Genomic DNA, 20,781 nt, shown 5'->3' on the forward strand with positions numbered 1-20,781 from the left:
TTTGGGCTGTAATCTTTTAACTTCTTGCAATTTTCTGAAGCGCAGCAAGCTCATTTGAGTTGTAAGTGTAACAAGAACACACGCAGAAACACGGACCGCTTCATCCAGCTCATGCTAAAATAGCCGGGGCTCAATGAGAAACAGCAGTGTGCAGCTCTGAAATGCCTTTCAATAGTGTGGCTGTTGCGTGTTCCCACACACGCGTGCCTTCTGCAGAGTAATACATTTTCACATCTACACAGTAGGCTTGTGTTGAGAAGGGTCTGTGCTGACGGGGTCTCACACTGAACCAAACACCGATGACCTTCCAAGACGGGTAAGAGGAAAGTGTTTTAGTGTTTTATCAATCGGGAGCCAGGCAGGGAGCCGCAGCTGCCGGCAGACAGCAGTAACAACTGGCCTTTCTGGCTCCTGCCTGACAAGTCATTCAAAAAGCAGGCAGGGATGCTTAGCAATCACATGGCTGGCCTGGAAACCCAGCAAGCGCTAATGGTAGAGGGTGTAAGATAATAGCACTCGAGAGGAAGTTACCACTAAAAATATCTACACAAAATGCATTTCTCTTCCACATTAGGAAAACTAAGAATTTCCAATAGGATTTCCAGAGAAGCTGCTTTTAAGCTAATACGTATAACTTTATTATATGTAAGCCCAAAACCATATTTACCTTGCATCAAAAGGCTTCGATTTCTAATGAAGGCCATGAGAGTTTTGTCATCAATTCCCATGGGGGCATAAGCAACCTTATAGTGTCTGTTAATGCAATCTTTGTAAATAATACTCCTCACAATCTCAATCAGGAATTGCAGTGAAAACATTCTGTGGAAATACTTTCTTCTGGGCTTGATTAGGGTTTAATTGCTCAGCGATCTGGCAAAAGACATCATCATATAATTAAAGCATTTGCCAGAAAAGCTAAATCCTTTATATTTGTCCTTTAAAAGCAACAAACTCATTGCCATTATTTCTTGTTTCTTTAGAGTAAGCTGCTTTGAGCGCATACAGAAAAGGGTTAGCAGCGCTGGCAGGCACTGCCCAGACTCACCCACAGCTCTGCCAATGCACCTCCCTGGCTCTTCCCCTCCGATCCCACCGGGCACAGACTTCACACGCTTATGTGATGTGCCTGCCTATCCACTGGCAGAGGGGGGCTCATGGCATGCTTATTAGTTTGACTTCTCTAACGCGATTACAAGAGCGCAGTGGCACAGCTGGGTAGTTTCTGCCCCAAATCAGCCATCCTGCCTGCTGTTGCTGCTATTGTTTATGTTTTCATCAGTCCTCTGCCTACTCCAGGACAGCGACTGACACCTCGGCCACACAAAAGATGCACTTGGCAGCTGGGAGACCTACATTCCTCCTCTAATTCCAGCAGCAGCAATACAGGCCTGGATAACGTCTGCTGCTGGCTGTTATGGCAACTGCTCTGCTACCTTGGGGGCTGCTAACGCATCTCCTGTGCATCTGTACGGCATCTTCTCTTACTCACCAGTGTTCAGTTGGGAGAGCTGGCAGGGATTTTTATGAAATTTGGTTTCCATAGCACAGCCCAACACTGTCGCGCATGCACACATGGAATAGCACCCTAGGGCTTGACCCAAAGCTTCACTTTGCTCTCAGTGAAGAATCCAATTCATTTCAGTGGTCTTTGGATCAAACTATTCTCTGCCAGTGGCCCAAGTGACTTCATTACAATTATTTGTGGATTAAGCTATTATTAGATACGAGTAGGAATGACAGAATCTTGGCATTTCATCTCTTCGGAAAGAAAAATGACGCTTGTCCGAAAACAAGTAAATTAGCAAGCCAAAGCCAGCTAAAAGTAGCTTCCAGGCCTTGACCAAAATTCAGGAACTGAAAAAACAGCTAATCCCCAGGGGAAAAGAAATCACTCAAGAGCTAAAAAACCCCTTCTGTTTTAAGGAAATCTCACAGGAGCACAAGCTATGATTGGAAAGGAAAACTCCCAGCCCATTAAAAATGCCTGGACACACACACACAGTATCAACAGCTTTGTTTTTTAAATGTAGGGATCTCATTAGCATACATTATGCTTATACACCAACTATCAACAGTGTTAGTTACTCTTACAGTGAAGCATCAAGCACTATTTTGCGTTAATTAGCACTTTAATCCAGAAGCCGAATTCAGTGAAACCCCCTGGGAAGCAAAATACTCCTTTGTGCAAGCAACTCCTTAATTCCCCATCACAAAGGGTCTGGCAGCAGCGCTGGGCTAAGGCATATCCACACTGGAAGACATCCACTGCCCACTCCCACTCCATTGCCAACCACCACTCATTTCAGCTATGCTAAGTAGCTGTGTTAACACCAGCGTGATGGTTTACAGGAACAGGCTGGGAAGCAGACCACTAAAAGTACCTCCATGAAAAAAAAATAATAAAAAGGATTTGGAGAGGCAAGACAGTTGTTTTAACCCAAGTGACTTCAGTGACCCTGTCTCTGGCAACTCCAAGGGCTGGGTCTGCGCAGCAGTAAAGCTGTGCAGGAGCAGAAGTGGGTCACACTTGCCATGTCTTATGAAGTCCATGATAAGAAAGCAGAGTTCAAAGGCATCTGGATCCTCAAGCTAACAGCTATCCGTCATCCAGCCTCAGCTTCCACATAAAAGAGACGCCAGCTCTGCAAGTGGGCGGCCAGGGCCTGAAGAGGTAAAACTGTCTCTGGCAGGAAGTCTGCAGCAGAGAGTAAACCCCGCATCCTCCAACCACCGCCTTATTTCTCTTCTGCTATATTCCTGTGTTTCTGTTTCTGCAGGCTGCAAGACTTTCTAAAGATGCTACCAAACATTTTCTAACACTCCTATTTCATACCTGTTTAGCACACCACATTAAAAGTTTGTTTCCTTTCTTCATTCCATTATTTTTCCTTTCTCTTTGTGTCATTTGAATTTATGTCATCTGAATAAACAGGATATAACCTATTGGTATGCTGGTCTTCAGCTGAGGGCTTTAAACAGGAAGATAGAAAGGCAGCTCTCGGAGGAGACCCTTTAGTGAGAGGATGACTTTCCAAATGAAACACTGATCATTCCTTCCAACCCCAGAAGAGGCTGCATCCTCCTCAGGCACGCAGGACGGCTGCAGGCTAGAAGAACCCTTTGCCCACACCTGCTTAGCTGTCAAGATGGCATGCACCCTTTCAGGGTTTTTTTTATTCTCCAGAAAACAAGCCCTCCTCTCCAAGATGCGTTTGCATGACGTGCACTGAGAAGTTATGCAGAAGCTCTTGAAGTGTGACGATCCTAAATTAGCAATGACAGATGACTGCAGGAGCCATCCACAAAAACAGGAACGCCTCTGAAACTGCTTACGACAGCCTGTTCAGTCTGGCCCACAAAAGCCCCAAGCCATTAACAGGAACTAAAGACAGCATATCGGTACAAATAATGAGAACAGCATTGTTACAGATGTTAACGCTCATGCCACCATTACGACTTACCAAAGGATGCCCAAGTATCCAGTTGACCACGGTACTCGCTGGTGTAAAGCGGGTTTATACAAAGCTACTGTCACAGAGAGCAATTTGTTGGCACACTGAAGCCAACCCACAGGACCATTCACCTAAACTCACAGTGGTTAATAAACTGGCAAAACAGTGTCCATTCACTGAAAATCCTTCATCAGAGATAGCGCAAAAATTTGCCAGGTGAGGTATTTACCTCACATAGCTCAATCACAGGTAGCTTGGGATGGTTCTAGTCCAGGTGATGTGCTGGTACACACAGAGATGAACAGCACTCAGCTGAGCACACCTGAGCGCTTCTGGAGTCAGACCTCCCCTCAAGCCCTCACTGTTTTAAAGCATGAGTTGTTCTCTTGGGAAGAGTAGAGCGGGTCTTTCAGTTTTTCAAGGCTATCCTACATGAGTTACTATTCCCCATACATCATCCTGGTATAGATGATGAGCAGCTCCCAACACCACATTAGCAACGTGGACAGTGGCTGTCACTCGCAGCTCCACTCATAGTCCCACAGTTATAGTAAAACTTCTGTTAAGGTCTAGCCTATACAAGTAGCAGGCAAGCATTTGAAGCAAGATACAACAAGAAAATTACAGTCTCTACCTTGATGCAGATGAGGATCACTCACATTTTGGTGAGCTACTACTGTGTCATCTCTCAGCACCTTATAATTTATCACTCACATCACCCTTTCAAAACAAAAAGAGCTGACAGACATTATCCTCTTAGCAAAGGGAATTCTCCTCAGAGACATCAAAGATCCTTGTTTCCAGTATTTGTTTTCATAAAGGCTTGGAGGTATTTGCAAGGAAAGCAGAGGGAAAAAAAAATGTACCCAGTTTTGAAAGTCTCTCTTCATGCTCTGCTACTTCAAAACAAACAGTGGAATCCTAACCAGGCTCCAAGGAACTGGCATCAAGACCCAGATCGGTCATGTGAAGGACTCCAAGAGGTAGTCTTCATGGCAGTCTGCTTGATCACAGAAACTCCCATTAATCAGCCTCCTTTCCTTGCACGTTTTATGCCCAAGGAGCATCCTGTTGTAGTGGCATCTCTCACTGCCACAGAGGCAGCATTTCCAGTACCACCTCCTGTTCTCTGCTGCCAGATTGCTAATGGAGGTCTGGGGGAATATGAGAATCCATCTTCAGGAGCTGCCCTATCTTCTCTTCCAACACAGTTACATCCCGCAGCTTTCACATCCAGCCCAGTGGCCTACAAAGGGCTGTGACTTCTAGGCTGAACCACTGCCATCATACATTTTGAGAAGAAAAAAACCAAACGGTTTTAAAGCATACATAGTGATCACACACTTATTTCAGAGAAAGCTTATGCACGCACAATTGCTAAAAGCCATAAATAGCATCTGTGTCTTCCACTCATAACATATCCTCTTGCAGTCATTTAAAAACATCCATGCTCTGCATTTCAAAGTGTTGCTTCAAAACAGTCAAATATCAGAAGCACTGAGGTCTCAAACAACAGAGCAGGCCCAAGGGTCTTGCCAAAGGTGATTAAGAGAGTCAGAAGTACACAGGCTTTCTATTTCTTTAGTTTCCACCAGCTGCTCCTTAGGGACCTGGGAGAGCAGGCATTTACTGCAGTAACTGGTCAGCACAGCTCCTGAACGACACATGGCTTTTTCATCTTGAAATTGCATTTCCTTCTCATGAAGCTACCCTTGATCAACACAAACAATTCTTAACCATACTAAGTTACGGTCAGCGCAAACTCCCCAGTTAGTAGTATACAGATATAACTATACAAGAGGGGCTGAAATCGTTCAACAACATAATTCCTCTTCATTGCACCTCACACAGCAGCAACCAACGCTTACACTAGCGCAACATTCAGGTGATACCTTCCTGTCACGGCCAAAACCGTTGCAATGTCACCTGGCTACAGAGCAAACAGAAGGACTGCAGAAAGTAAGGGTATGGCACCCTCTAGGGAGTAGTAGATGAAAGACAAATCCACCACCAGACTCGGCTCTCCATGCTGGGTATGACAAGTAATGTAGATTAAATGACTGTGTTTATAAAATCTCCTCTTTATGGTTAAAAAAAAAAAAAACACACCAAAAAAACAACTAGAAAAAAAAAAGAGAGAGAAATAACTGCACTATGCAAAACCTTTAAAAGAAGAGTCAAGTGTTCTCCACCATACCCAGAGAGGCAGCCCAAAGGAAGGGATTAGGATTGCTGTTTCTATCTAACCTTTTGAAATATTGCATGGCTCATACTGAATGACAAGTTATGCACAGATTTACCTTTAAAAGCAAAGAAGTGACCCCCTGAAGTCTCTAGTCTCTATTTCTGCAACAGCTACATTTGAACATTTCTGTTCAAATACAAGCTAGAAATACAAGGCAAGAACAAATACAGAAAGACTAGAGTTATTTTCAAAAAGACACCACCCAAATCTGGAGTAAAGCAGAATTTTAGGACAGTGATATCTTGTTAGAAAATGCATTTCTTATTCCAATTTGCCTCCAGTCCAAGCCAATGACATCTTTCTACTTATAACCCAGCTAAGAACAGATAACAAAAGAACAGAACTGCGCCATAACGGGAACACTTTCAGCCTCCACCTCTTTGAAAAGATTTTATCTCTTTTTCAGCCCCCAAGAGAGCCTGCAAGGGAAGGTATCTCTTGGCCTGCTCCTGTCTACTCGTACACTCCTTTACTCTTCAAACAGCTCACTTGAGTAGGAAAAAATACACATGCCTTAAAATTTGAGGTAGGAATTTAAATGAGATAAATGAATTTTTTCTTTTAATTTTTCTCATATTGTTTAACAAAGAAAAATATTAACTGCTGACCACCAAGAAAGAGTGGAATCAGATACTAAATGAATGGGTCAGGCTTCATACACAAATCCTAACTTACACAAGACAGTTACAAACACAGGACTTAACAGATAAGCTAGAGAAGCAGGACTCTCTTGAGCGCAAGTGAACAGAGGGAGAAAATATTTAGAGAACTGGAGCATGGCGCTCAGTGGCAGCCTGCATAGCACGTGCTGAGGAATGGCCACAAGCAAGATGGAGAGGACACAAGACTACTCTGTCTTCTTCACTGGGACCTGAAGGCCACATACACAGAATTTCACCAGCTCCGCAGACCTGCGGTCTCAGTCTCTTGCCAGGGATTGCAATAACTTTTTCCCCAGCACGTCCCTGTGTCTTATGCAGAGACAGTCAACTTTGGCGGCATCTCCACCTAGGTCACAGCTTTCCACCACATTCTTTAGTATGTCCACATTTAGAATAACCACTTGGAAGCCAAGCACATTTTTTATTTGTCTGCATTAAAAATGAAAAAAAAAAAAAAACAAAAAAAAAAAACAACCCACTTCTTTTCCCCATGTATGAAGTCAGGCCAGAGAGGTTAAACTGACTCACCTCCTGCCTCCCAGTTTTGGTATCCTTCCTCTCTCCCAGAAGCCAGACTGACAGGACAAGAGTAACTTCCAACACCTTCTGCCTCCAAGTCAGACTACGCACGTGATAGAGATCAGCAGCAATTCCTACCTGGCTCTGCACATGCTGTTCACAGAAGGCTTTTGGATTTTCAAGCCAAGAAAGCCCTTTCCAAACTCCCTCACAAGAATGATGGACTGTCCCAGGGAGACGGGAGTTTAGCCACCTAAAGTATTCCAGGTTAATTTAATAAATTTTTAATTCAAAACATCAAATGCCTTGAAGATAAGAATTTCTACTGCAAGCTGGGAGTTCAGCAGTTGAAAATAAAGGGGGAAGAGCTAGAAGCAGTGACCAGTGCCAAAATGATCATTAACTACTGATATGACACTGCCATGAACAGAGTTCAATGTAGTCCTGGATATAACGCAAGGTATGTCTAGCAAAGGAAGTACTTATACTACTATATTTAATAGTAATGGCATGAATAACCTGGTGAGACATCCCTGAGAATACATGAACAGGTCTGGCCACCTTGAGGAATGAACCAGTTGCAGAAAAGACCAGCTAACATGACCAAGGAATGAATGTGTTGAAGTGAGTATCTGGGTTGATGTGTCCAGTTCTCAGATATACAGTACGAGTCTACTGACACGCTGGATTGAGTCCTGTGGAAGGTCATCAAGATAAACCGAGGCTGAAGGACTCAACACAGTAAGAAATGCTGAGAAAAACACATTTGCCCACCCTTAAGAAATGAAGGCCGATGGGAAAACTTGCTGGTCTATACCCTACCTAGCAACTGGGTATAGGGGAGACAGACTCTTCTTGGAGATACACTGGCAGGGGATGAGACACAATGAACAGAACTTGCGAAAAGGGAAATTCCAATTAAATACAATAAAATGAGTTCTTCACCGTGAAGGGTGGTCAAACATTGGAACAGGGCACCATAGAGACTGTGGGATCTCCATCCTTGGAGAGTCTTGTCCTTGGCCAGACAAGGGCCACAGCAACCTTATTTAGTTGGACTTGGTTTGAGCAGGGACAACCTCTAGAAGTTCCTTCCGAACTAAGTTATTCCATGCCTGTGTAAGAACATGGCTTATTCAGTCTAGCAAACCAGAGTCTGAATTTGTGCCCTGTCTGGGAGAGCCCTAAACACAACCAAAGCGGAAGAGCTACTCAAGCCAAAGACTAACACAAAGACAAGGACAAGAGACTATAAAACTGGCCATTTAGGCCATACAATTTCACTTTGCAGAAGGCTCTGTTTCTAACCTAACACAGAATGAGCAAAAGAGGCTCCCAATCAGGCTTCTTTCAACTCTAAGTCAGCTGTATAATCCCTGCTTATTATTTCAAGGCAATTTCACTTTGAGGCAGGGTCCATATGCAAAGAGTTCAGCCAGGAGCAAGGAACCAAAAGGAACAATCTCATTCAATTTCCGAGCATAAGCTTCTACAGCTGCAAAATGGAAAATGAGGCACAAACTGTGAATAAAGTAAGAAAGGAAACGCAAAGTAAAATTTGTACATATAGCGGCCAGCAAAAACTGTGTTGTCTCAGGTGCTGATGTCCCATCACCCCACTCCCCCAAACAGAGCAGCTGCAGATGTATCCTTTTATCTGACAGGAAAGATCCCACAAGACGAATATGGATTACTTCCACTAGCAGTATAATAATGTGGCTTCAGATCCTTTTTTTTTTTTGTTATCAGTGCCAAGAATCCAGTTTTTCCCAAAATAAAGCAGCTAAGAATCAGGACTCTGAAAGTTTTTCAGGCTATAAATATTAAGGAAGTGTCTCAGGTTTTTTGTTTGTTTGTTTTTAAATATTGCTTAAAAAACCCCTCGAACCTGATAGGCCCAGGAGGAACAAACCAAGCAGCCATTCCCCGTTTGATCACATCACATCATGTATGTCCTAACCATGACATTTCTGGGGCTAAAGCACACAGGGCAAATCATGAATTTCTACACAGAAATCGTCCTCCACAGAATCCTGCTGGCGTAAACATCAGTCTCCACAAGACAATTCATTTCACAGAAATGGGATCTGTGGGTACACAGTGCCAGCTGCTATCATACCACAGAATGTATCCGCTTGGATACAACAGGAGGTTGATTAGCCCCAAAACTTTTCCTTTCTTAGCAGATCTAGAACCTCAGGGCAGCTCATAACCCCCCTCCTTTTACACTAATCGGAAAGTCCAAGCTGCATAATGGAGCAGTGAGACCACCCATGTAACGGCATGCAAAAACCACAAGGTCCCTCAGACCAACAGTCCTCAGGGGGATGTTGTAGCCCTTTCAGAAAGGATACACCTGGAGCAACTCCCACACGGCTCCTCTTCTACCTCTCACGCCCCTCCTAAGGAAGTGCCCGAAAACCACAGTTTTGCCCTTACCACCATGGAAAGGAAAAAGCACCCCAAAAGGCAAAACACAAAAAAAAGCATCCTGCACTTTTTGGAACTGATCTCGCTTTGCTTTTTTTTTTTTCCCCACAGCACAATAATGTGCTCGCTATATCAAACTGAGTAACAGCTATTTTAGCATCTCATGAGTGACATTGTGGTGTTCTGTCCCCTGGACAGCTTTTCTGTGCAACATGTGTTTTCCATTTTGTGTCTCTTGTCAGGGTTTCACTCCCTTTCTTTTACTTGAACTCCAGAAGAGAATAAAATCATACAAAACCCAAAACTAACAAACCTGCGTTGCTGGCAACAATTAGCATTCACATCCACAAGTCTCTCTATTCAAATACAAAATTAGCAAAACCAGCCCAATAATAAGTTGTTTGGTCTGTATTTGTTAAGCTGTAACACAGTCTCTAAAAACATATGTCTTCTGCTCGGTATTTCAGGCAAAAATCTTTAGAAGAATAATATTTTGATTAGTAACATATGTGTTTTGAAAGATTAATACTGAACTCCAAAGGAGATTAAAATATGTAGAAACTATGAGCTAAATACACATATGTGCAAAGAGTTTTCATTCTCACTGACTGAAATGCAAGTCATTTGTTTTTATTATTGAAGTCTGAAAAGTATCTGTTGTTGACTTTATTTTATTAACTGGTATGTATAAAAAAATTCTGTTCTTGTAGAACCATTTCAGAGCATTACTAAAAAAAAAAAAAGATCTAGTATAACAGAAGTGATGTCATTCTCTATTTTATTATGACACATTTCAAATGAACTTCTAAAGGAATGTAGTAATTTTAGGTAGTACTCAAACATTGACCTCTTCTCTATTTAGTCTTCCAGGATTTCTCAACCCCAGTAGGAAATAAAGAACAAAGCAGGCAGATAGCACTTTTCAAGAAATCGTAATTATTTACGCTTACAAATGTATTGATTTATTTCAGGGAAGCAATCAGTTCTCTAATTGTGCTGAACATGCAATTAGATTTTTAGATAGATGACCAGCTTCCTGGACCACCCCCTCATTCTTCTGCTGGCAGCTGGGCATTCAACTGGCTTATGTTCTTAAGTAACTCCAGCTGAAAAAGTGCAAATGCATAAGGAAATAATTTAAATGTTACAGACTACATGCTGGCACTTCAACCCTAAAGATCGTTTTATTGTTGTTTTTTAAGGAAGTAAACACTCTGGTTGTCTGTGCTGCCAAAACTTTCATTAGAGCGTGCAATATCCAAGCAAATACATGTTGATACATAGAGATTCCCTTTAAACATACCCCTTTTTCACACCATGGAAAAAATATTCTCAACTTTCTCTTAAAATTTTGATAGAAATTAAGATACAGAGATAGCAACTGTTCATTTCTGCTGAAATTTACTCCAACATATAATTAGTGCTGCAATTAGATTCAAATCAGACGTTAACAATCATTTATCACTTTATATGTAATGTTACAATGATTCCACGGTAACACAGAGTTGCAGCCAACAAAAGAGCTCTCACCTTGCTGTCATTTATGCTTTTGTCACGCAGCTGAGCAAATTAAGAACAGTTACATCTAAATAAAGGCACATACGCACAACTAAACACACACTGTCAGGCATAAGGGCAGACTTGGTTACAATTACTCACGCTCAGTGGCTTACTCTTGATGTAATAATGCGAAACTCAACACGACTACTCTTCACAAAAGATCAGGTTGGCAATTTACTGAGACAGACTGCTGGTGGCATACATTAGCACTGGGAAATGGAAGCCACAGCATTTCAAGCGAGACACCTAGAGAACGTGTCCCCCACCCAGCACAAGGTTATCAGCAGATCTCACCACTCTGTGAAGCGGCACCCTCTGGCTTTCAAATCTCATGTATCAGCATCTGAATTGAAAAAGCCACAAGCTTGAATGCCAGCCACAAAAGACTACTGCACCCTGGGAGGAGGTACTACCTTAATTAAGTAAAGACATCCTGCTGAACCAGCGTTCACTCGCCTGTCAGCCAAGGGCAATAGGCATGGTGAAAGGTTAAGGGAGGTTCACCTCTATCTTGGTATTGCCGCTACCCTCGGACCGTAGGTAGCACTTGCTTGGGGTTTCAAGAGACAAGGGTACAATTCATCTCAAGAAATTAATGGAGAAGAAGGATCCATCATCCGGCTCCACGTGTAGATTTATCTGGTAATCTGGGAAGCATGTCATCAAATGGCACTACAATCATTATTTGACTTCAGAGTGCTGAGGAACCCAGCATCTACCTATGACAACTTCTGGAAGCTCTAACCTGATCCAGAAGAGCAAACCACACCAGTATGAGCACATACAGTAAAGGTAAATCTAATCCAGCTTGCCAACTCGACTATGCAGATAGAAATCTGAAGACGTTACACTGCGATCAAAAGAATTAATGGGAAATTCTGTATTTTTTTAACCAGAATCTGTTATATCTATTTAATGACAAAGATATTTAAATTTGGCTGTTATTGACATTGTCTGTCCCACTGTGGCAACAAATGTTGAAGCCTCAGATGGGTTAATATTTATGAGAAAGTCAACAGAACAGGAAATAGTGTTTCCTGCCAAAGTGTCTAAAAGCAGTTGTACGGTTAGCACTTGTTCTTCACTAGTTCTTACTACTGTTATCTTACAGACAGACATAAAAACTAAAAAAATCTCCTAAACTGACCCCATGATAATAGCAATGAAAAAGTATTATTACTTAGTCATGGTTCAATTTTCATTTATTTTTGTACCCTTAAGACAGAGAAAAACACTTTAAAATCATCCTTGTAAACTAATGATAGCAGGATCTGTTTGGCATACTGGTTATGGGAAACACCTGGAGCTCTGACACAGGCAAAAAGAATCTGACCCACTGTCCTTCTGCCTTATCTTTTTTGCCCTGTATTAACAGCAATTAACTGAATGAAATCACTAGCTGCCTATTACTTCCAGGTATTTTTCTTCAAGAAAGAAAAAAATCTTCATAAACAAGAAATAGAGGAGAATGGTGTGCTAACCTGCAAGGGTTTTGGTACTGAAGGCACCCGTCTCAACGTGCTTCCCCTTGAGGCACAGTTGTGTCAGTACACAAAGTTGTTAAAAACCAGCATTTAACTGCACTTCAAACAAACAAACAAAAAAAGACAAAAGAGACACATACTCCAATACATAACAAACACATCCCCTCAAAGAACAGCAAAAGAAATACAAATAAGCAGATTTCCAGGCAGCTCCAGCCATTAGTGATGCAAAGGCTCACACTTAACAGCCACAACTAAAAGACAAGAAAAAAAGATGGTCTTCTTGACCCTAAATATTCCCATTTGGTGTCCTCTATCTAAGTACTGTAGCATTACATGAAAATATATCTAGTTCCACTGATGCAAGCCTCCAAGCCAATATAAAGTGAGGGAGGAGGGGGAGAGAGAATTTAAAAAAAAAAAAAAAAGGGGAGGGGGAAGGAAACACGTGATAGGGAAGATTGAGATTTCTTGTCATTTTTTTTTTTAGTTTTAATTCCTGTAATTCTTGCATTTTAAACTATTAATAACCACACATATAAGGACTTCTTGTTTTTAAAAGTTTCATCCTTTTAGCCATCAACAGTCAGTTGATACGTGTCCTTTCGTAAAACTGCAGCTGTTTTTTTCAGGGCAAAATGGCAAGGTCCACTTTGCTGCGGTTCCTTGACAGCGATCTTCCTCTTATCACCACTCTTAAAGCACATCCACCTTCACCTCCACACCGGGTAACACAACCGAGGCTTACCAGATGCAACATAAACTATGCAAGATGGATTCAAGAGGCGCTGCCAGGTGACATTAGACCCAGCTCCATCGGTTGGAGCCATGGGTGAGCACCCACATTCAGAAGCAGCCCCTCATTGCTACACAATAGAGGCTTTGTACCTCAGCTTTCAGGCTCCAATTATAAGTCATTTGCTGACTCCCATTCTTTATGACACAAACACTACCCCAAAATAAAGAAACTCACATTTTCAAATCTGAATCCCTGCCAGATCCTTTAGGATTAGGAGTCAGGCTCTTCTGAAAAACACACTGGGAAAGAGTGGTAGGAAACAGAAACACACAAGTGTCAGGGCACAAAGACCAAGTGTAGCGGCCCCTATAGCTCATTCTAGAACATCTCAATATCCATCAGCATGGAATTTAAATCCCAAGTATCTCTGCTTAAAAGCCCAAAAAACATGCATGCCACATTATTTGAAGGAAATAAATGTTAGCCCTGGCAGCTACCTATTTACTTAAGTCTATTTAAGCATATGTATAAATCTATTGATACGTTCACACATCAAGACATTGCATTGTCTTCCACACCATACTGAACAGGGAACCACCAATACAGAAATTCTTTAAGGAAACAGGAATAGTAGAGAGGTTCTTCTTTCAAGAAGAGTCACTACCTATTCTTTGAATTGTATTTTATCTAACAAACAGTCATTCAAATAGCAATTATCTATACGAAACCATTTGTTTAATGTAAAACTTTACTCTAAAGCTAGGAGAGAGGCATATTGCCAAAGCCATTGACAGTACGGGCGTGAGAGGCATGGCCAGACAGAGCAACTCGGGACAACTGTTCAGTGAAGAGAAGGGGCAGAAAGATTACCAGTTTGAAGAACTGGCAAGGAGAATTCCTGGGAGACGTGGGTTTTAAGATGGTGTGGATGGCAAGCAGAGATAGGGTGCCTGACAGACAACTGACACACTGTTCCTGCACACAAAGGGGCATTAACGGAGGCCCAGAGACAAGTGGGAGAAAGACACAAAGAGCAACAAGGACTGAGGACTGGATGGGGCGAAGGCAGCAAAACAGGGAGTGGGTAGATACGAGAATGAAGAAATGAGAGTAAGATTATGTTTAAGTGCAACGCCCAGGCCATGTCTAGTCAATTTGAAGGGTTCTCATTGCAAGAACAACTTTAAAAAGAAAAAAAGGAGATAAACCTCATATCAAGCCATGTCAGTTATTGTGTCCTGCTGTACTACTGCTCATCCTGCTTACTGCGATGGCAAGGAACTTGTAACTTCCACCTGGAACTGGTCTGCAAATGGTTATCTCCTTAACCTTTCTGGAGGAAGGATACATAGAAGGCAAGAAGTATTTTATTGCCAACATCCACAGCAAGCTGGAGCTATCGTTTCTATGTAAAAAAATCACGCCATCTTCTTCCGTTTCCAAAATGAGCAGACTTAAACCACTTTGGTTTGCTGTGTTTCATGAGCTGCAATTCCATTCCAAAGTGAACTTTCCATGAACACTTGGGTATGTACTTGAAATATACAAAGAACGAGCAGGAGGTTCCTGAAAGACACCTGAAAAAAAGCTATCATCTACCTAGACCGCAACTTTTTTTGTCTATATTAGGGATTTCTCAATGTTGCTGTTAAACCACAAGTAATTATTCAACCAGGAAAGAAGATAAGCTAAATTTCTGCTCGTGCCATTTGGCAAGCTCTCCTAACTAACCTCCAGAACAGTTCTCATTGATTCTGGGGAAGCTATGACGATAAATTCATGCAGCACTGAAGAGGCCAGTATCATCCAGTTCTACTTAATGTTCTATGACTTCATTTCCACCAGTGTTTGCAATTTTAGCTGTTTAATGAAATGGTGTCAGCAGACACTGCATAATCACACAGCTCAAAGAGAAAAAACAACTGTTACTCATGTAAAAGGCAACTGATGCTTAAAATGAGGTGTGGGCTTTGGAACAGGCAGATGCTTTTTAGTAACTTGCTTTCAGATGAGAGCTGTGTATGATATTGCACTTCGGCATTGTTACTCTAATTGCTCATTATCCACTGCTGGAGTCCACCTGCTACACATGAACGGAAGGAAAAAAGCGTGCCTATATACTGTCAATGGAGACATGATAGCTCAGCACATATTTTAGTATGCATAGGAAATATGTGAATATAAAAGATACAGACCACATGATATTCCGGAATAAATATCAAGCTCTGCTCATTACTGTTTTTAATACTTAACTCATCATTCCCTTTCTCTCTGCATGCAGAATCAGAGCTGTGACCCGGCACTTGTTTTCCTAATGTCTCTCCCTGTCAATGCAATTGCTCTGTACCATGCACTTTCCTGTATTTTGTTCGGCAGAGCTTAAAAGTTCAAAGCCATGAAATAGTTCCATCGCAAGGATGGCCAAGTTTTGGCCTCTGAACCACTTTTGAGGCTCTTCTAGCAAACAAATAAAAAAATAAAAAAAAAAAAAAGCCAGGAAAAAGGCTGTACGCCTTGTCTCCAAAGAGAGACTGATATTACTACAAATACCAGAAGTTAATTTATGGCCTGTGAAATGCAATGGAGGCATTCCTAACAAAAGACATCAAGCCTGGCATGTGCCATGGTACTTGCACAGCAATGGAGAAAGCTCTTTTACAGGATGGACTCCAAAGATGATTTATTAACTAAATGGGTCCAACCAATAGCCCCCAGGCTGTCTTCAACCCATCACTTTCACTCTAAAAGACTCAACAAGCTCTGAATACTTTCTCCTGCACCTACTCATAGCATAGGAAAGGAGTGCCGTATTTGCTTCCAAAGGGGAGAGGAGAGGGATATGAAGGACTGGCGTCCTTCCCTCCCTCAAACTGCACGTACATTTTACGCAATATCTGGGCACCAGCAGCCTTTCCTTCCTCTGTTCTGCTCACTTTTTGGCTTGGACTCTTCACCAGGGCTTGCCAGTGCTTGCACAAGGCTGAAAGGGCGAGCAGGCGGGGCGTGGTGGAGAAAGGACAAGGAGGAAGCAGCAACAGGTGTCTCACAGCAGCAGAAAGGGATGGAAAAAGTGGTTTCAGGGTTAGAAGCCACTGATGCTCTGTTACATGCCACTGCGGCCAGAAGATACCATAGCAGTTCTCCCCCTGCCTCTCCTCATGCCCCTCCTCCCAGAATACTTGTTCTGTCACGCACCTTAGGGGACACATCATCTGCAAACCAGAGCACCCCAGAGTGCTCATTTCCCCCACCTCCCAGCTGCAGCAGCACCAAGCACACCCGCAGTGAGGCATCCGGAGCCTGCAAGGGTCAGGATGAAGACACTTGCTCCTGCTCAGACACACCACAAGGGAGTAGAAGGTCCCAAATTTCTCCCCCCACCCCACTCCTGAGCAAGTACTTGCACAATTATCAAAGGAGCATAAACACTTTATGACCACATTTAGTACCAAATTATGCCATCACAGATGCCAAATAAGTCGAGTATTCGCCATGGACAATAACTTCAATGCCCCCGCAACAGACATGCATCATGCCTGTATCAAAGATGAGAGGAAGCAAGGGAGGTTGCATTTAAAATAGAGACAATAAAGTTAACCTCAACTAGGCTGTTTTTCAGAGCTTTCAAGTAATAATCCTTGTACTGGTGCTATATTCCATTAATTCTAGTCATAGTGCAAATATAGAAAATGGACCAGGAGGGAGAAAAGCAAGAGGAATTAATTCTAATACCAAGAAGAAATACAAAGAAATTGGTAAAGGTGTCACAGGAAAACTGCAGGTAGCCACCCACAGCTCTTAAAGGATTCTTCTAACTCATGCAAAATACAAAACGCTGGTTTGAATCTTAATGAATAAGTTTTTGGAAGTCAGAGGAATTTGAGTGTGGAGGGCAGGATGTGAAATCCAGTAAGGTTTACAAACCCCTCAAATTTGTCCCAGAACCTAGCAAAAACTCAAATCACAGTAGAAGCTTCTGACGCTTCAGAAGTGTATTTTCTTCAAACCATGCCAACCTCTCCCCCAAAAACAAGAAAAAAACAAACTGATCTAGAACAAAGATCACAGAGGAACATGCATCAAAACACAGACACATTTAACTCATAGTTGAAGTGTTCCAAACACCTTTTGGATAAAAGATGTTTCTAGGTCTTGTCTCTACAGAGCCATTGTGCTCCCCACGTGGTGAGCCTTTAACTTAGTCCTCAGAAAAGCAGAGGCGTGTGTTATGAGCCACTTCAGAGTCCAAAATTTCATTCTTGCCTATAAATTAGAAGTACACTCCTCAACATCAGCTGTCATACATCAGCCTACTCACAGTTGCAAAAGAAGGTGCATCTAGCAGAAAACATACACAGGCAAACAACGCATTCAAATGATGACAGTTTAAAAATTAAAATCCAACCAAAACCAAAGATAATAAACAAAGATTTTTCCCCTTTGGCTACGGTAAACATATCTAGTCATTCCACTTTCAGAGAGAACATTTCTGTACTAGCTTTGTTGATAAATAGTAACACTTAAAAAAGGAAGCTTTTTTTTCCCCCCCTCCATCGTATCCAACTCCATTGCATTCATTAAATTTCATTATATCTACATCATTTAATTTAGGTCAACATGTCAAAGTAACCTAGAATCATGTTTGCTTTAAGTCAGCGAACATTACTCTCAAAGCTGAAAAGCCCATTTCAGACTCAAGGATAGAATCGCCTTGTGCTTCCACGCAAGAGTCAAAGGCAGAGAACTGCGCTCACCATTGAGAAATCCGCTACACGTTGACAGCTTACCAAGCTTCTGTACAATGTATACAATACCAAGGGCACAACAGCAATAGAGGGAAGAAAATCTACTAGCAAGCAAATTGTTAATTAATAATGAATGAATTGGTAATTTAAAGTGTAATGCAGTGGATTTTTTTCTGGCTTTGAGGCTTTTTTTTTTTAATCCGCAGAGATAAAACCTTGTTTCACAGAGGCAGAAGATGACTCCTGTTGGAGGGAGGCATCCATCTCCACTTCCCTGTATTTTCCTGGGATCCTAATGATGGTAGCTACAGTTAGCACTGCTGTCTGTGCAGTATGAACCCGCGCATGTCACAAATGTAGCCAGATTTCCTCATCTGATGTATTTTTATGCAAGCTTAAAGCACATCTACATTATGTCATCTCAAAACATTACATTGCATTCCAAAACACGTAGTATTTGGGTTCCAGCTGAAAAGTAGCATCACAGTACCCAAGGAAAGAGGCTGGATGTTAACTCCCTGAGTACAAGTTGGAGAGGAGAGGCTGGGCAGCACCATCTCCAGAGTGAACCGAGGGAACTCTCTCCCTGTATTTGTAAAGCACAGTGTAAAATTTAAGAACAAAAAAGCAACATTGACCTCTGCCTGTGTGTATCATGGTGAAAAAAAAGCGGTACCAGAGTAATCTAGTAAAAATATTTTTAAGCAATGTGTTTAGGTTGTAATTATATATCATCGACATGGAGGGGAAAAAGATAATATACTACTGTATTTTGAGGCCAATCTAAAAAAGCAAAGGAGAGGGAGGGGTGGGAAATAAAAAGAAGAAAAAAACCTCCTGAATTTCTCCTGTAAGAGAACGCTGCAGAAGGCTTCACTGACATCCATTACCATTTAGCACTAATGCAGCTTGGTGCCCTCTTATGAGACTGCTATTTGGAGTCTGTCTGTGTTCTGCCCAGAAAGGGACAACGCGAGCAGAAGTCATTTACACTTAGCAAGCACAAAACGGGCAGGCACCTCTCAGTTTTCTTACATTTTACAGGAGAAGGAAAAAATGTCAGCAATGAGAATAGCGGGGCAGACTATGAAACAGTCTTAACAGCCAGGCAAATTATTCAGCCATATGGGGCAGGACAGCCCATGATGGGGATGAACTCAGAGGCAATCATTCTAAGGCTCTTACTGTACGTTTATTGCATGATCTTGGGCAGTTAGCGCCAGGTGTTTTGTTTGTTTTGTTGGGTTTTTTTTAATCAAGAAAAACAGAGATAAAGTTGGCATTTGCTAATATAAGAATACGCAGTTGGTATAAAACAGACAGCAAATATAATCTAGCTTCAGAAAATTAGTGTTAAATTCTGTGAAATGCAGGCAATCCTAAACTGGAAACATTACACACACTGCAAGTAAGTCTTTGTTATTTGTGTAATAACCCCATCTGTGTCACTATTTCATAGCCTTTTGACCTTGTGCTAGAAAAGTTACAAACATGTTTTGACTTCTGGTAGTGACACAGGCACTGCAGAACTGCCTGTTACAAACCACAACAATATTAACCCTCCTCTCTGCACAACTGTCCTCTGAAGCCAACACAAGGTTTAATTTTCCGAAGCCAATGCAAGACTTAATTTTCCAGATTCTCCTTCTCTTTTCTACTGCTATTCGTTTTCTCCCTCCCCAGACCCCTTATTTAACCTTGTAAGTAAGGGAAAAAAAGTTAATGCAGCTTCTATAAACTGAGAGCACTCTGAGTTACTCAAGCTGACTCACTTCCCATGAATTTAAAACAAAGCGTTAGTCAAGCGACAGATTCAAGACAACAGTAAAAACTCTGCATTTAAATCCCAGAGCCTAGGTCTCCCTACCTACTAACTGACTGCCTAGGGTTCCACATGAAGGCTTTATTTGCACGAGTTATTCACCAACCTGATGAATCTTCCTTGCAGCTCTCTTCATTTCTTTCCTTCGTTTTACCGTCTTCTTCAGCCTCTCTTTTCCCACAAAATCTTTTCTCTTTTCCCCCATTTTCTCCAACGCTTTTAACTTCTTTCTATTTTCTTCCCTTCTCTGTCTCCACCCTCTCTGAGGCCCTCTTCCCTTATCTCCTTTTCCTCATTTCTGCATCAATTTAATCCCCGGTGCGGGTCTCAGATGAAGTTCCTAGAATTGCTCAGGAGAAGACTTTGGCCCTTTTGTCTGCCTGCAGAGGAGGGAGCCCAGCAGCTAGAGAATGTGCAAGCAGTGCATTCCTGCTGTGCCCTTTGCTTGGCTTGCCCTTACATCTGGGCTCCAGCAGCCAGCTGAGAACCATCAGATCCTTCTCAGGGCAACACCACTGCAAGCTGCTGTGGGATAGATACCCCAACTAAAGAACAGCTACAAAATTAATTGTCACACACTCCAAAACAGAACAAAACAAAAAGCTAAGACAGGAAACTACTTGCAAATAATGTGTGCCTTGTCTTTGAACAGGTAAGGGATGTTGCACAGGATATTAATTAAAGATAAATTTTGGAACACAGGTTCATGAGCAAGGTTCACAGGTAAAATACAAATATAAACTTGTTTAATACTTCAGTATTGCACTGCATTCACAGAAAGTTGCTAACATCCTCAATATGCCTGACAAGTTGTCCACCCTGGGCAAACCATAACTTATCTCAAATGCAAAGGCTCGCAAAAGCAGAATCTTCACTGGCTCTAGACTGCAGTAACATTCTCTTATGCCTGTGCCATGAACAAACTCTGTCTCTCCTCAACCAGCAAAATGGGATGAGGCTTTCACTCTATGCGCATGCTTTTAAGATTACCTCACCAGGCTATCACCTTGGCCTTAACCAAAAAACCACAAAAATAAGAAAGAGCCAATCCATTAAGAATTCTGCAGGGAAACAGACAAAAATCTAGTGACTGGCCTGTGAAGACTGTGCATCTACATGTATG

At 42.0% G+C, this 20,781-nt stretch overlaps 1 protein-coding gene across 3 annotated transcripts in view; it reads right to left on the reverse strand.

Annotated features, from left to right (window-relative positions):
- DOCK10 (dedicator of cytokinesis 10) overlaps positions 1-20,781 on the reverse strand; it is a 161,045-nt gene that overhangs the window by 135,472 nt on the left and 4,792 nt on the right. For 2 of the 3 annotated variants that reach the window (XM_054205111.1, XM_054205110.1), the window contains exon 1: positions 19,765-19,963. The exons of the other annotated variant lie outside the window; for it this stretch is intronic. In XM_054205111.1, coding sequence (XP_054061086.1) covers positions 19,765-19,863 — 99 coding nt within the window. In that variant the 5' untranslated portion in view covers positions 19,864-19,963. Of the gene's footprint in view, positions 1-19,764; positions 19,964-20,781 lie in introns of those variants that run through there. 3 annotated transcript variants of the gene reach the window in all.

This window comes from Rissa tridactyla, chromosome 6, assembly GCF_028500815.1.
Source record: "Rissa tridactyla isolate bRisTri1 chromosome 6, bRisTri1.patW.cur.20221130, whole genome shotgun sequence".
Taxonomy (NCBI): domain Eukaryota; kingdom Metazoa; phylum Chordata; class Aves; order Charadriiformes; family Laridae; genus Rissa; species Rissa tridactyla.